Below are 14,022 nucleotides of genomic sequence, written 5' to 3' on the forward strand. Positions count from 1 at the left end.
CTGTTATTCCCAGGAGGTAAGCCTCTGGTTTTTTATTGAGAGAGATCTTTAGCATTTTTTGCAGTTCTGCATGGATACTCTCCCAGAATACCTGTATTTTCCTACATATCCACCACATATGGTAGAATGTTCCTGAGTCTCCGCATCTCCAACAACTACTTGATACATTTTTATACATTTTTGAAAGTTTCCATGGTGTTAGATACCATCGATGTTGCATTTTTTGAAAGTTCTCTCTAATCGTGTAACAATTTGTGAATTTCCAATTGATCTTCCATAAGTTTTCCCATTGGGCCATGGTTATTGAATGGCCAAAATCATGGGACCACCTCACCATTGCCACTGTCGATAAGTTTTGGAAAGAGTTTTTCTTTTAGAATTTACAAGATCAGATTTGAATCAGGAAATTTCTGTTGAGAACCCCTTTTGTTTGTCAGATTTAAATTTTTCAAATAACTGATGGTATTGGAACCAGTCTGAGATGTGTTCTCTTATTTCCTCAAAGTTTTTAAATTTTATTTGGTTATCTTCATTTTTTTTAGAAGTGTTTTATATGTTGGCCAGCTTTCCTGAGTATCTTTCCATTTTACTGCTATGGCTTCTGTTGGAGAAGTCCACCACGGGACTTTAGGCTGCATCAGGTCTTTATATTTTCCCCATACAGCAAAGAGTGACTTTCTTATTATATGGTTGGTAATTTTTTTATGAATTTTCGCTTTTCCATATATCAGGTAGGCGTGCCATCCCCAACGGTTCTCAAAACCTTCCAGGTCCAGGAGGTCCAGATCCTGCAACATGCACTTTGCTTGTCTTGTCTTGTCTTGTCATAGTGTGGCAGCAAAAAGATCTGGGAAGCAGCAAAGCAGCTGTAAGCTTCTCTCCAAGAATCTATACATTTGTACATTTATAAGACTGTGGTCTGTCCACAGCGCACATTAAGGTTAAAAACATACAACAAACATTAAAACACTTGAAACCTCTGTGGTCTCAACTAGGAAGGAGTTGCAAAGCATTGAGCCCAGAATACTGAATACATGCCTCCTGGGAAGTATGTGCTCTGTGTCTGAGCCATGTGGAACCACTACCACTGATTCAGTCAAAGACCTCACTGATCAAACAGGGATGTTAGGAAACAAGCTGTTAAAGTATTGCACACTCAAGTTGTGATGGGCATTGCACTGGAAATTAACACAAAACCCACAAATTTTAGTCTCCATTATATGGGCACCCAATCATCCTCCTATATTTAAGTATTACTGTAATTCTAAGTAATTATCAGGGACGCGGGTGGCGCTGTGGGCTAAAGCCTCAGCGCCTAGGGCTTGCCGATCGAAAGGTCGGCGGTTCGAATCCCCGCGGCGGGGTGCGCTCCCGCTGCTCGGTCCCAGCGCCTGCCAACCTAGCAGTTCGAAAGCACCTTCGGGTGCAAGTAGATAAATAGGTACCGCTTACCAGCGGGAAGGTAAACGGCGTTCCGTGTGCTGCGCTGGCTTGCCAGATGCAGCTTTGTCACGCTGGCCACGTGACCCGGAAGTGTCTCCGGACAGCGCTGGCCCCCGGCCAATAGATGTGAGATGGGCGCACAAACCCCAGAGTCTGTCAAGACTGGCCCGTTCGGGCAGGGGTACCTTTACCTTTACCTTTAAGTAATTATCAAAATGTGTGTTGTAAATATGGAGATGATGGCAAGAGGCATCTCCCCTCTCCGCATTGTTTCTACAGACTTCCACATAGACAGAAAATATGCCAAAGATGGACATAGAACTACAGAAGTGGCAGCATCCACCCCACTCAATCGCAATTGGCCAAAAGAGGCCTGGGGTGATCGTGATGCCACTCTGGCGTAAAGGGCATCACTCCCCCCATACCAGGGGTGGGGGAACTGTGTTGTGGGCCTGCCTGCAACCAGGACCATGCTTTAAGATGATCCAGTTTGTGAGCAGCACCATCTACTAGTTTTGAAACAGCAGTAGTTTTTTTTATTTATTTATGGTTGTCAGTTATATACATTTCAATAGTTTTACAATTATTTTATCGTTTCAAAACTTGACACATTCCGTGGTTCCTTAATTTTTATGTTTATTTTCATTTCCAGAATATTCTAAATTATCTTAACGGATTCTTTCATTCATCTACTTTAATTATATACTCTTATGAAACTGCAGCTTAGTACAACAATTTGTTCATAAATATTCAATAATGACCGCTCCCCACATTAAATGGGGGGGGCACCCTTTGTGTGGTCATGTGCAGCCCCCTGGACCCTATGTGGCACCATTACCACAGGCTTGGCTTCACCTCCCCCGAGGTGGGATACCTGGAGGTCTCCGTCTACCTCAGTCCATTCTTTAATAAAATGTTTGTTAGCTTGATTTTTCCAGTACATTTTGCCACTTCTGCATAGTCCATAAGTTTTTGAATCCATTCTTCTTTTGTCGATTCTTCTTTTTCTTTCAATTTTTGGGAAAATAACTTTCTTGCCGTTGTAGTAGCATACATGAATAAATTTCAATGCTATTTGGGTAGCTCTACCCCTATAATTCCCAGAAGAAAAAAGACTACTTAGCAGTAATTTATTTTAAAATATATGGAGTTGAAAGCTAACATCTCCTTTAGATGAAGATTTATTATTACACTTTTTTGTTCATTACTTTTTAAAAAATCTATATCCCACAAAAATCATATCTGAAGCAGTATTGGATAACAAATATTGATTATTAGAAGAGGACTTAAACCTGTGCTTATCTTCCTGTTTTCTTCCAGAAGCACCAGTCATTTTAGTAATGAATGCAAAGATAGGCAATGAATCCTCTATCTCTGAATTTCTACTCCTGGAGTTTTCAGCTGTACGGGAACTGCAGATTCTACACTTCTCTCTGTTCCTGGTATTGTACATGGTCATTGTATTTGGGAATCTTCTCATCATCTCTGCCATAGCTTTTGACCACCATCTTCACACTCCCATGTACTTCTTTCTGATGAACTTGGCCATACAGGACCTAGGGGCTGTTTCTGTCACCATCCCTAAATCGATGGCCAATTCCCTCATGAATATCAGACACATATCTTATGCTGGATGTATTGCTGGATGTATTCTTTCATTTTTCTTTTTCTCATCATCTGATGTTTCCCTTCTTACAGTCATGGCATACGATCGCTATGTTGCCATTTGCCATCCATTACAATATGAAATGGTGATGAACAGGGCAGCCTGCAAACAAATGGTTGCTGGTGTGTGGGTCTCTGGCTTTCTCAATGCAGTCATGCACACGAGTGCAACTTTTGTGACTCCTTTCTGCTCAAACATTGTCAATCAGTTCTTCTGTGAGGTCCCACAGTTACTTACACTTGCCTGCTCTAACATATACCTAATGGAAATTGGAGCTATAGTAGTGAGTGTAATACTTATGTCTGGATGTTTTGTCTTCATTGTTGTCACTTATGTACATATCTTTACTGTGGTTCTCAAAGTTCCTTCTGTTCAGGGAAGGAAAAAGGCCTTCTCCACTTGCATACCTCACCTTGTTGTCTTCTCCGTATTTTGTTTCACAGCAGCATTTGCTTATCTTAGGCCTCCCTCAAAAATTCCATCTAATGGGGACTTTGCAATAACTGTGATGTATACCATTGTACCACCCATGTTCAATCCAATGATTTACAGCATGAGAAATAAGGAGATTAAAAATGCTGTATCAAAGCTCTTGGGTGTGAAGCACTCTTCTATTAATATCTTTTCCAGACTTATACTGAAACGGTTACACTTCTCTCTGTAGGTATAAGCATTGGGATCTGTGGAGATATGACCAGTTACAGCTTCTAGAAACATTTTGATATGCAGACTCAAAATCTGCCAGGTGTCACAATGACATCTTGTGTTCCTCCAGCTTAGATGTACCATTATCAATGTTGCATCTCGGTTCACATAGCCTGTTAATCATACATTTAGAGAGGGAATGTCTGTCATATAGTGCATGTGTACCTTTTCTGACCCAGTGCATTCATCTGGCAATCAGCTTTTCTGGGATTGTCATTTCTTTTTATATAAAGCCAAAGTGGGTTTTCCTACAGAAGGGAGAGAAAAAAACCCACTCACATCCTTGGTTTCTAGCCATGGGAAAAGGAAAAATGTGGATGAGCCCTTGTTTAGGAACTTCAGATGAGAAGGACCTGTTCTGATTGAATTTCGGGATTAGTTTTAGAAGGCTACCCAAATTGCTTCCTTGAGGCTAAGGAAAAAACCCTAGAAAGGGCTGTGAGATTCTTGCTAGGCAGTGACACGAATATCCATTTTAGTTGGGAAAAGTCTATCCTGAGACTAGTTTTAAACTAGTGTTTTGACTGGGGTTTAAAAGTTCTGTGTAAAGAGTTTTTGCCTGAAACTATTGTTTCCCACTCAAGTAACATTTCTAAAATGAAGTGTTGTGCCTTAAGAGAGTGGCTCCCTCCGTGGCAGGCGCGATCATGAGATTGGAAACCGGTTGCCAAGCCTTTAGGTATGTGGCCCTGAAAGCGAAGCTATGGCTATGGCTCAAGCTCTGTTTCAGACCGGTGGGTTTGGCCCCCTTGATTCTGAGGGATAACTTTAAATCTCCATGGGAAGGGGAGATAGTGGAGGAAGTGCAGAAGTGTGGGTTGTCCTCCCTTTATATAGAGTCCATGACGTATAGCCACGCAAAGGCGGTGATCGCGCAAATATTAAGGGATATTGCCAGACAGGAGGACATAGCCCGTGTGAAACCTGGGTTGTTTCTGGGGGAGCAGTTGTATCGGGCTGCCCCAGCTCGCTACCTGGCGGATATCCACTACGTGGAATACCGCAGACTATTTACTGCGGCTAGGCTGAATGTTCTTGACTCGGCGGTCCTGTAGGGAAGATATGGAGGAGTTCCATATGACCAGAGATTATGCCACTGTGCATTGGGTGAGGTAGAATCCACAGAGCACATTTTATTGAGCTGCCCCTTCTACAACGATTTAAGACAGTATTTTATAACTCCATACTTACCCCAGCTCAGTTCCCGACAAAGAGGAATCCAGACAGCATATCTGCTAAATAAGTCTTCTGGGAAAACAACCTTGTCAGTGGCTAAATTTCTTTTCCTGGCACTCAAGCGTCGGAAACGTATAACTGAATGCTTTGATGTGGGTTATCTGTGAGAGGTCTATTTCTGTGGCCCTACCTTACCTATGTATCTCCTATGATGTTATAGTTTATAATTATTGTGTAATGTTTTAATTCTGACTATCGGTCGAATAAAGAAATTGAAAATTAAATTGAATGTATATAAAATCTAAATACTATAGCCAAAAAGACCAGTGACACATGTTCCTTGCAAAGTTCCTTTCGACCTCACAAGGCTGGAAGTACTCAAATGTATGGAATCTTTATGAATAAGTGAAAAGAACTTCATGTTCTGTAGACATGGCATGCTAACATAGTCTAAAGATTTGAACACAATATTCTGATTATGAATTGTCCATAGTTACCTCTAGAATAGGCATAGGAACTGCTTTTATAATGGATTTTTTAAAAAAACAACAACAACCAAATGTTAACTTGTTAATTTATGTATTCATATGTCAGTCACTATATTTTGCCCAGGACAACCAAAGTCAACAATGATACACATTAAATCTCACATAGTAGGATGTGCTGCAAGTAGGATGTGCTGCAAGCCCTCTCACCAACCCCAAAAGCAACCACACACAAATAGAATTAGAGGTGCTGGCCCTTGTATTTGAATGTAAACAAATCCATAAATTTATCTTTGGAGACCAATATTAGCAGAAGTAGATGAGAAACCCTATGTCTGCATTGCAAATGGTAGTTTCAAGGATACCCTTCCAACTATTTTTTTCCTGGTGGAATACTATAGTATTTCCTTAGAGTTATTATTATTATTTTACTACTTACTAGATTTAAAAACCAACCTTCATCACAAGCTCTCATGGCAGTTCACAAGATAAACACCTGGGTGAAATTTAGAGCATTGACCAAAACACAGCGGGGTGGGGGGAGGAGAAGGAGCAGGGAGAACTGAGCCAGTCATACGTCATATAACTCTCAGTACCATGAAAATAAATAAAAACATTATTTAAAAAGAAAGAATGAAATGAGTCTGAGAAAGTCCAGTTGAAACCAGAAGGTTCCAGACAGACTTATGTAGCAATATTATTATTTTAAATATTAGAAAGTGTGCTGTTTAGAAACTGGAAGTTTTGTTTTGTTTTTTACATACCTTGATTATTTGTGTTAGACTCCTGGGGCTAAGTCTTTAGAAACACTGCTTTTATTTTAGTGGAACTCCTGAGTCCAAGTTTCCAGAGACACAATGGCAAATTTGTGTTGGGCTCTTGAGACCAAACTCTGAGGAGTGCATTGTGTGTGTGTGTGTATATATATATATATATATATATATATATATATATATACACAGAGAGAGGGGGGGGTTATAATTTTCCACTCCATGTTAAAAGCTTCATTCTGCAAGAGTATACCCATATGTTCAATGTTACAGAACAAAAGGATGGGGTGATTTTCTAAAATACAGATGAAAATAAAGTGATCTGGAAATCTACTTTCTATTAAGGAAAAGAGTAAGATATTTACTGGTATATGTTTATAACTTTTGTGATACCTGGGTAGTTTTCAGAGGACTAAACGCAGACAATACTTCTGTAGTGTATTGTGTAGAATGGGAAAACGTGCTTGTTGTGGTTCCTGAAACTTATTTAGACTCATGTAGAATACCCAATGATCTGGCTTCCGTGACATGCTAAACCAAATTTTATCTTAGGAAGACTGCACAAATGTTGAACCTCATGGAGAGAAGAGTACAGTAGCTTTGCTCCTCCATAATGCTATTTACAATCAACTCAAGCTACACCAAGTTTTGTTTTAGCCTATCATCCAAGCCAAGACTAGTGGTTAGGCTCTCTCCTCACCAACCATGAATATTAACCAAGAAAAAAACTTCATTACCGCTCCAAGTGAGTGAGGAGGGAGCTGAAGAACCTTGTCTTGGCTTAGCATAATGTGGCAGCCAAAATATCTGGGTAAGCGCAAAGCAGTTGTAAGCCTATACATTTTACATGCAAAACAATGTGGTTTGTGTGCAGCATGCATTAAGGTTGGAAACATATAACAAAGATAAAAAAAAGTTGAAACTTGTGTGATCTTAACTAAGAAGGAGTACTAAACATTAGGCCTAGAATACATAATACAGGTGAGTATGAGCCAAGTGTGTGAGTCTTGTGGAACTATTGCGTGTCGAGGTCCCCAGGTCCACCCCAATAACTCACACATCACACAGAATTTTTGTTTAAGGTTTTTGGCATAATTTTAGCCACCACTTTATTAAAATACAAATTTGTGAGTGGTTGCTTAGGCATTGGTTGCGACTATCTGCCCCCACCGTGGGGGACAGACTGACATTCCGCACAATGCGAAAGTCAGAATGGGGGAATACACTTGGGGGTTACGCGGAGCAGGGAATCTGCCCTCACCCCAAATGCAACCAGGAGCTCATTGCTATGGCCCGAGCCCCCTTGCCAGAGTGGACAAGCAATAGTTAGCCCCCAATTCCTTTAACGGAATCCCTTGCAGCAGCAACATTAGAGGGGCAGGCACAGCCAATCCATGCCCCTCAACCAACCAAACCATAAACCAATGCCTAACCGCAACCTTACAAGTTGTGACGATTTGCTACGCAGTAGGCAAAAACCAAATGGCCCCAGCCAATCAGCCAGATGGACAAAATTCCTACCAGGCCCCCGCTCCAAAGCAGACGACCCCATGACAGGCATAGCAAGGTCAAAGCGAACAACCCTATTTTAGGGAGGGAGGGACGGGCAATCCACTGCACGGGCAAAAAGAGGAAGCCCTAGCCTCGTGCAAGGAGTTTTAGCATTTCTGGCTGTCAATCAATAAATGGCAACATTAATTTTTTCCCAACAACAAGGGAAGCCCCAATCGCATCAGTGGCCAACGATCAGTTAGCCCGCCCCCAACTTTGGAGTGTCCTGGCGGCCCCCACCGCAACAGGTGCTCTCCATGAAGGAGAACACGCTTTATCAGTTACTCCTGCAAAAGACTCACTGAGTGAAGGGGGATATCAGGAATCAAGCTTTTAACATGTTCATGACCCAGATTGTTATGGACATTGGAATTTAATAGAAGAAACTTGATTTTGAATTTGCATCATATAGGCAGCAAGTTATCCAATTATAGGTGAAAACTGTCTAACCCGAGAAGAGGTTTCAGTAAGAATGCTGACTGGGGTTTTAAAGTTCTCTGTAAATAGTGTCTGCTTGAAACTAGATATCGTGCCTCACATAAATAAGCATGTCTAAAATGAAGTGTTGTGCCTTAAAAGAGTTATCATTAAACTGGAACCCTATGAGTTTAAATACATTAAAAGTTTATTTTTCTTCCTCTCACTACTTTGACCTCTGGGTTGGCAATAAGTGGACACAGGGCATCCTTCACATACCTGTAAGTAGAACACCTGGCTGCAGTTTAAATGAACACAAATTACCACAAAGATTTAAAACTGTTACTTGGGAGAGTTGAATTGTTTAAACACCTAGAAAATGAATCATGTTGTCCAGCTCTGATCTTTGGTGAGGGACTCTGACACAGAGATCACTGGCACAATCTTTCAAAATCTTAAAAATAAAATAAAAAGCCTTGTCCTTTTAGAAAACAAAATAGAGGACAGGAAGTTCACAATGGGGAAGTAATTCCACACAAAGAATTCCTAGATCCAAAGCTTCCTAGATCCAACAGAGATCAAGTTGCTAGGTAGGTGGAGTTAGCAGACTCCAAGCAGTCTCTGTCCCTCCACTCTGCTGCTTCCTGGAATAAGCTGCAGTTGTAGCATGGCTCCCAGCTACAAAAGAGCCCAAGTGAACTGAATCTTCCCAAAATGTGATTTTACAGCATGCATCTTTGCTAACTCAAAGATTGTATCATCCTTTCTGTAACGAAACCAAGCTCTTTTCCTTTTAAGTCATTTAGAACATTTTACTTCTTTGTTTTGTTTTGTTTTGTTTTGTTTTGTTTGATTTACTTCCAATGGATGGAGATTTACCTGCTGCAACTTTTGAAACTATGTGAGTAGATATCTTCACCTACTTGCTAAGCTAAAGTGTCTATCATTTATTATAGCTGAAGTTTTTTCAGGGAAAATGTTTGTTTAAAGGTGGAGAGCGGCAGATGTAAATCCAACTAAGTTTTAATGTGCTTGGAGAAATCACAATTGTATCAACTCTACTATGAGAGGTTGAAGAATCTCCCTTCCAAACCTCTTTCTGCAACAAAATTACACAAAAATAGTCACAATTGAGAATAGCACTTGAGAGCTATCTTTTCCCAGGCATGGTTACCTCAGATTTTCAGGAATGATAATGACCCTCAGATTGCATCACAAATATTTAAGAAGTTTACTATATATATATTTTCAATGTTACCTCTAGTCCCACATACAGAGGCTTTAGTCTAGTGGGCTGGCATAAATCAAAGTGAAAATTGCAAAGGATTTGCTGAAAAAAAGCCTATGACTAACACAGGTTCTTATTTGGCATTACTAAATTACAAGGTCACATCACTAGAAAAGGGAAGATCCCCTGCTGAGCTTCTGTTTCATGGAAAAGTCAGGACCAGACTACAATGTGCGAAACACCTTAACTCTGACGTAACACAAGGTGTTCAGTCTCAGATACATAAGAGATTGAGACAAAAATAATATCACTGATAGCTTGAAAAGGAGAAGAAAGAATGGCAGAAGTGGGAGGAACACAGCAGAGGGGGGAAATGGAGCGGGGAATACTGAGCCAGTCGTACGTGACACAACTCTCTGTATCATGAAACTAAATAAAAACGTTATTCAAGAAAGAAAGAAAGAAATGAGAGTAAGAAAGTCCAGTTGAAACCAGAAGGTTCCATCAGCCAAGCACCCATTCCCACCACCCTTCTGAGAAATACTCCTCCCCACCCTCCCACTATATATAAGGGTCTGGTGACTTCTGTTTCAGAGTATCTGAAGAAGTGTGCATGCACACGAAAGCTTATACCCAGAATAACCTAGTTGGTCTCTAAGCTGCTACTGGACAGTTTAAAAAAAAAATGGGGGAAGGATTCTTTTAAAGACTGTTTTAGGACTTTTTTTTTTAAGGACTTGATTCTTTTAAAGGATTTTTTTGGAATAGTTTTTTTAATAATCTTTTTAAGATTTATTTATTTATTTGCACCATGGCAGACCAACATGTCTACCTACCTGTTTCTAGAAGGTTCTAGAGAGACTTATATAGCATTATTATTATTTTAAATGTTATGTAGTGTGCTATTTTGAAACAGGAAGTTGCTTCTTTCTTTCCATTTAAATACCTTGATTATTTGTGTTAGAATCATGTGACCAAGTCTTTAGAAACACTGCTTTAATTTTTGTGGGACTCCTGAGTCCAAGCTTCCAGGGACACAATTGATCATTTGTGTTAGGCTCTTGAGACCAAACTCTGAGGAGTGTGTGTGGGTGTTTTTTTTGTGTGTGTGTGTACACATGTTATATTTTGCCACCCCATGGTAAAAGCTTCATTCTGGATGAGGTTCACTGTTCCAGAAGAGAAGGATGGGATGATTATTATTATTATTTAAAAAGATGAAAATAAAGTGATGAAGAAATTGCATCTGGAAATCAACTTTCTATTAAGGAAAAAAGTAAGATATTTATAAGTTTATAACTTTAGTGATACCTGTGTAGTTTTCAGAGGAGTAAACACAGACAATATTTCTATAGTGTATTGTGTAGAATCAGGAAACCTGCTTGTTGCGGTCTCTCCTGGAACTTATTGAGACTTGCATAGAATACCCAATGACCTGGTTTCTGTGACATACTAAACCAAGTATTATCTTGGGAAGACTGTACAAATGTTGAACATCATGGAGAGGAAAGCACAGTGGCTATACTCCTCCATGATCCTTTTTACCGTCAGCTCAAGCTGCACCAAGTTTTGTTTCAGCATGTCATCAAAAAAACCCTAGTGGTTAGCCTCTCTCCTCACCAACCATGAACTTCAACCAAGAACAAACCTTCACTGCAGCTCCAAGTGAGTGAGGAGAGAGCTGAAGCACCTTTTCTTGTCTTAGCATAATGAGGTAGCAAAAAGGTCTGGGGAAGAGCAAAGCAGCACATTTTACATGCAAAACAATGTGGTTTGTGCACAGCATGCATTAAGGTTAAAAACATATAACAAAGATAAGAACAGTTGAAACCTGTGTGATCTTATCTAGCAGGGAGAGCAAAACATTAGGCCTAGAATTTGGAATATAGGTGAGTATGTGCCAAGTGTGTGAGACATGTGGAACTATTATCAGTGACTCTTGCCAAAGACCTCACTGAAAGAACAGGGATATTAGGAATCAAGCTTTTAACATGTTCATGACCCAGATTGTTATGGACATTGCATTTAATAGAATAAACTTGATTTTGAATCTGCATCATATAGGCAGCAAGTTATCCCCTTATATTTGAGAGTTACTTCAGTTTTGATGCTGAATTACAATATCAAAATACCACTTGTAAATATGGGAATTCTCTCAAGGTACATCTGTCCTCTGCATATTGCCATATACTAAGCAAATGACCACTCCCCGCTTAAAATGGGGGGCGCCCTTTGCGTGGAAGCGTGCAGCCCCTAGATCTGGAGCGGCTCCAACAGCATAGGCTTGGCTTTGCCTTCCCTCAGGTGGGATACCTGGAGGTCTCCACCTACCTCAGTCAGTTGTCCAATCCCACCTGGGGGAAGCGTTGCCAAGGAGACCAGGCCAGGTAGGGGAGGGATTACCTGCCCACACAATAGAGGGAGGATCTTACCTAGGAATCCACACTTGGCTCCAGAGCTTCTCCCACCCTACCCACCCTCAGTTAAGGTCTTATTTTGCAGGTTAACTTTTCTTCACAGTTTTGCAGGTTAACTTTTCTTCACAGGTATGCGGGCGCTGCTACGTTAAGGTCGCTATTAAAGGGCCGGAAAGGAATTTCCCTGCATTGGCAGGTTTCGCCTTTCCCGTAGCAAAACGTCACAACTTTGGCGGTATCAGGCCTTGGGCGGAATCCTTTTGTCCATCTTCCTCTTGCGGCGGCGATACCAGGGTTCCCCGTTAAAGGGGTTTTCTGAAGGGAGGCTTTGGCCGTACACCGAAAGGTCGTCATTGCTCCCTCCTGCGGCGGCGGCGTTACGGGGGCGGCCATCTCTGCTTGAACATATGTTCTCCAGAGCCGGCCCATCCCCCCCCCACACACTGGATAACCCTGATGCTCCCTAGGTCCCCGGCTGGGGACCGGGGAGGGAGAACGCCCAATGCCTGAGCCAAGGTCTACCCACATTTGAAATTTAATAAAGTTGTGGCCAATTTAATCCCATAGCACGTTGTCTTGAGTCGTTATTCACATGACGGGGGGACCGTGCAGGATCTGGGGACTCCGCCTGTCCACGCAATATGGCAATGATGGCAGTAGGACTCCTGTGTTCCTCCTCTAGCAGTGGCAGCATTAAACTTCAAGAGCTTGAGAACATCTACTAGTTTTGAAAAAGTGGGAAGTTTATTTTAAAATAATGATACATTATCTATATGGAGTCGAAGGCTATGTTCTCATTTAAATAAATATTTGTTTCTCCTTTTTTGTTCACTTCTTTTACCTTCAACATCCAAAAACCCTCTTCCAATGTAGTAAATATTTGTTATCACAAGAGGACTTAAACCAATGTTTATCTTTCTGTTTTCTTCCAGTGACAGGAAAGGAGAAAATAAGTAATGAATCCTCTGTCTCTGAATTTCTACTCCTGGAGTTCTCAGCAATACGAGAACTGCAGATTCTACACTTCTCTCTGTTCCTAGCATTGTATCTGGCAACTGTATTTGGGAATCTTCTCATCATCTCTGCTGTAGCTTTTGACCACCACCTTCACACTCCCATGTACTTCTTTCTGATGAACTTGGCCATCCAGGACCTAGGGGCTGTTTCAGTCACCATCCCCAAATCCATCGTGAATTCTCTCATGAATACCAGACACATTTCTTACACTGGATGCATTGCTCAAGTGCTTTTGTTTCTTTTTTTCTTATCATCTGATATTTTCCTTCTTACAGTCATGGCATATGATCGCTATGTTGCCATTTGCAATCCATTACAATATGAAATGGTGATGAACAAGGCAGCCTGCAAACAAATGGTTGCTGGTGTGTGGGTCGCTGGCCTTCTGTATGCAGTCATGCACACAAGTGCAACTTTTGCAACCCCTTTCTGCTCCAACGTTGTCAATCAGTTCTTTTGTGAGATCCCACAGTTACTTACACTTGCCTGCTCAAACTTCTACCTAATGGAAATTGGAGCTATAGTGGTGAGTATAATAGTTGTGTTTGGATGTTTTGTCTTCATTGTTGTCACTTATGTGCACATCTTTACTACAGTTCTGAAAATCCCTTCTGTACAGGGAAGGAAAAAGGCCTTCTCCACTTGCATACCTCACCTTGTTGTCTTCTCCGTATTTTGTTTCACAGGAAGTTTTGCTTACCTTAGGCCTCCCTCTAAGTCTCCATCTGATGGGGACTTTGCATTAACTGTGATGTATAGTCTTGTTCCACCCATGTTCAATCCAATAATCTATAGCATGAGAAATAAGGAGATAAAAAATGCTTTATCAAAACTGTTGGGTTTGAGGAAATCTTCTCTGTATATATCTTCCAGGCTTGTTTTGAAAAGGTATAATTAAAGGGCGCTCCTGGAACACAGCATCATTTCAAGTTAAATTTTCCTAATAGATTCAGATATTCAAACTCAACATCTGCCTTGTTTCAAATGGTCATCTTGCATTCCTTCAGCTCAGCTCTATCACACTTTTGCTTGTCAGATCTCATGGCATGTTGATAATACATTTATGTATGTATGTTGAAGTTGTTGTACCCCATTGTTCACTTGCATGGTTTTCAAAGAGGCCTATAACAGGCTGAACACATCTCAG

The 14,022-nt window shown here is 40.9% G+C and overlaps 1 protein-coding gene across 1 annotated transcript; it reads left to right on the forward strand.

Annotated features, from left to right (window-relative positions):
- Positions 1–2,879: 2,879 nt before the first annotated feature.
- Positions 2,880–13,773, forward strand: LOC308571737 (olfactory receptor 14A16-like; the record flags this gene model as incomplete). Its single annotated transcript, XM_081167372.1, has 2 exons — positions 2,880–3,705; positions 12,791–13,773. Exons 1-2 carry the CDS (start codon positions 2,895–2,897, stop codon positions 13,771–13,773), a joined length of 1,794 nt encoding a protein of 597 aa, XP_081023498.1. The 5' UTR covers positions 2,880–2,894.
- Positions 13,774–14,022: the final 249 nt, after the last annotated feature.

Source organism: Podarcis bocagei (assembly GCF_964188305.1).
Source record: "Podarcis bocagei genome assembly, chromosome: 13".
NCBI classification, from domain to species: domain Eukaryota; kingdom Metazoa; phylum Chordata; class Lepidosauria; order Squamata; family Lacertidae; genus Podarcis; species Podarcis bocagei.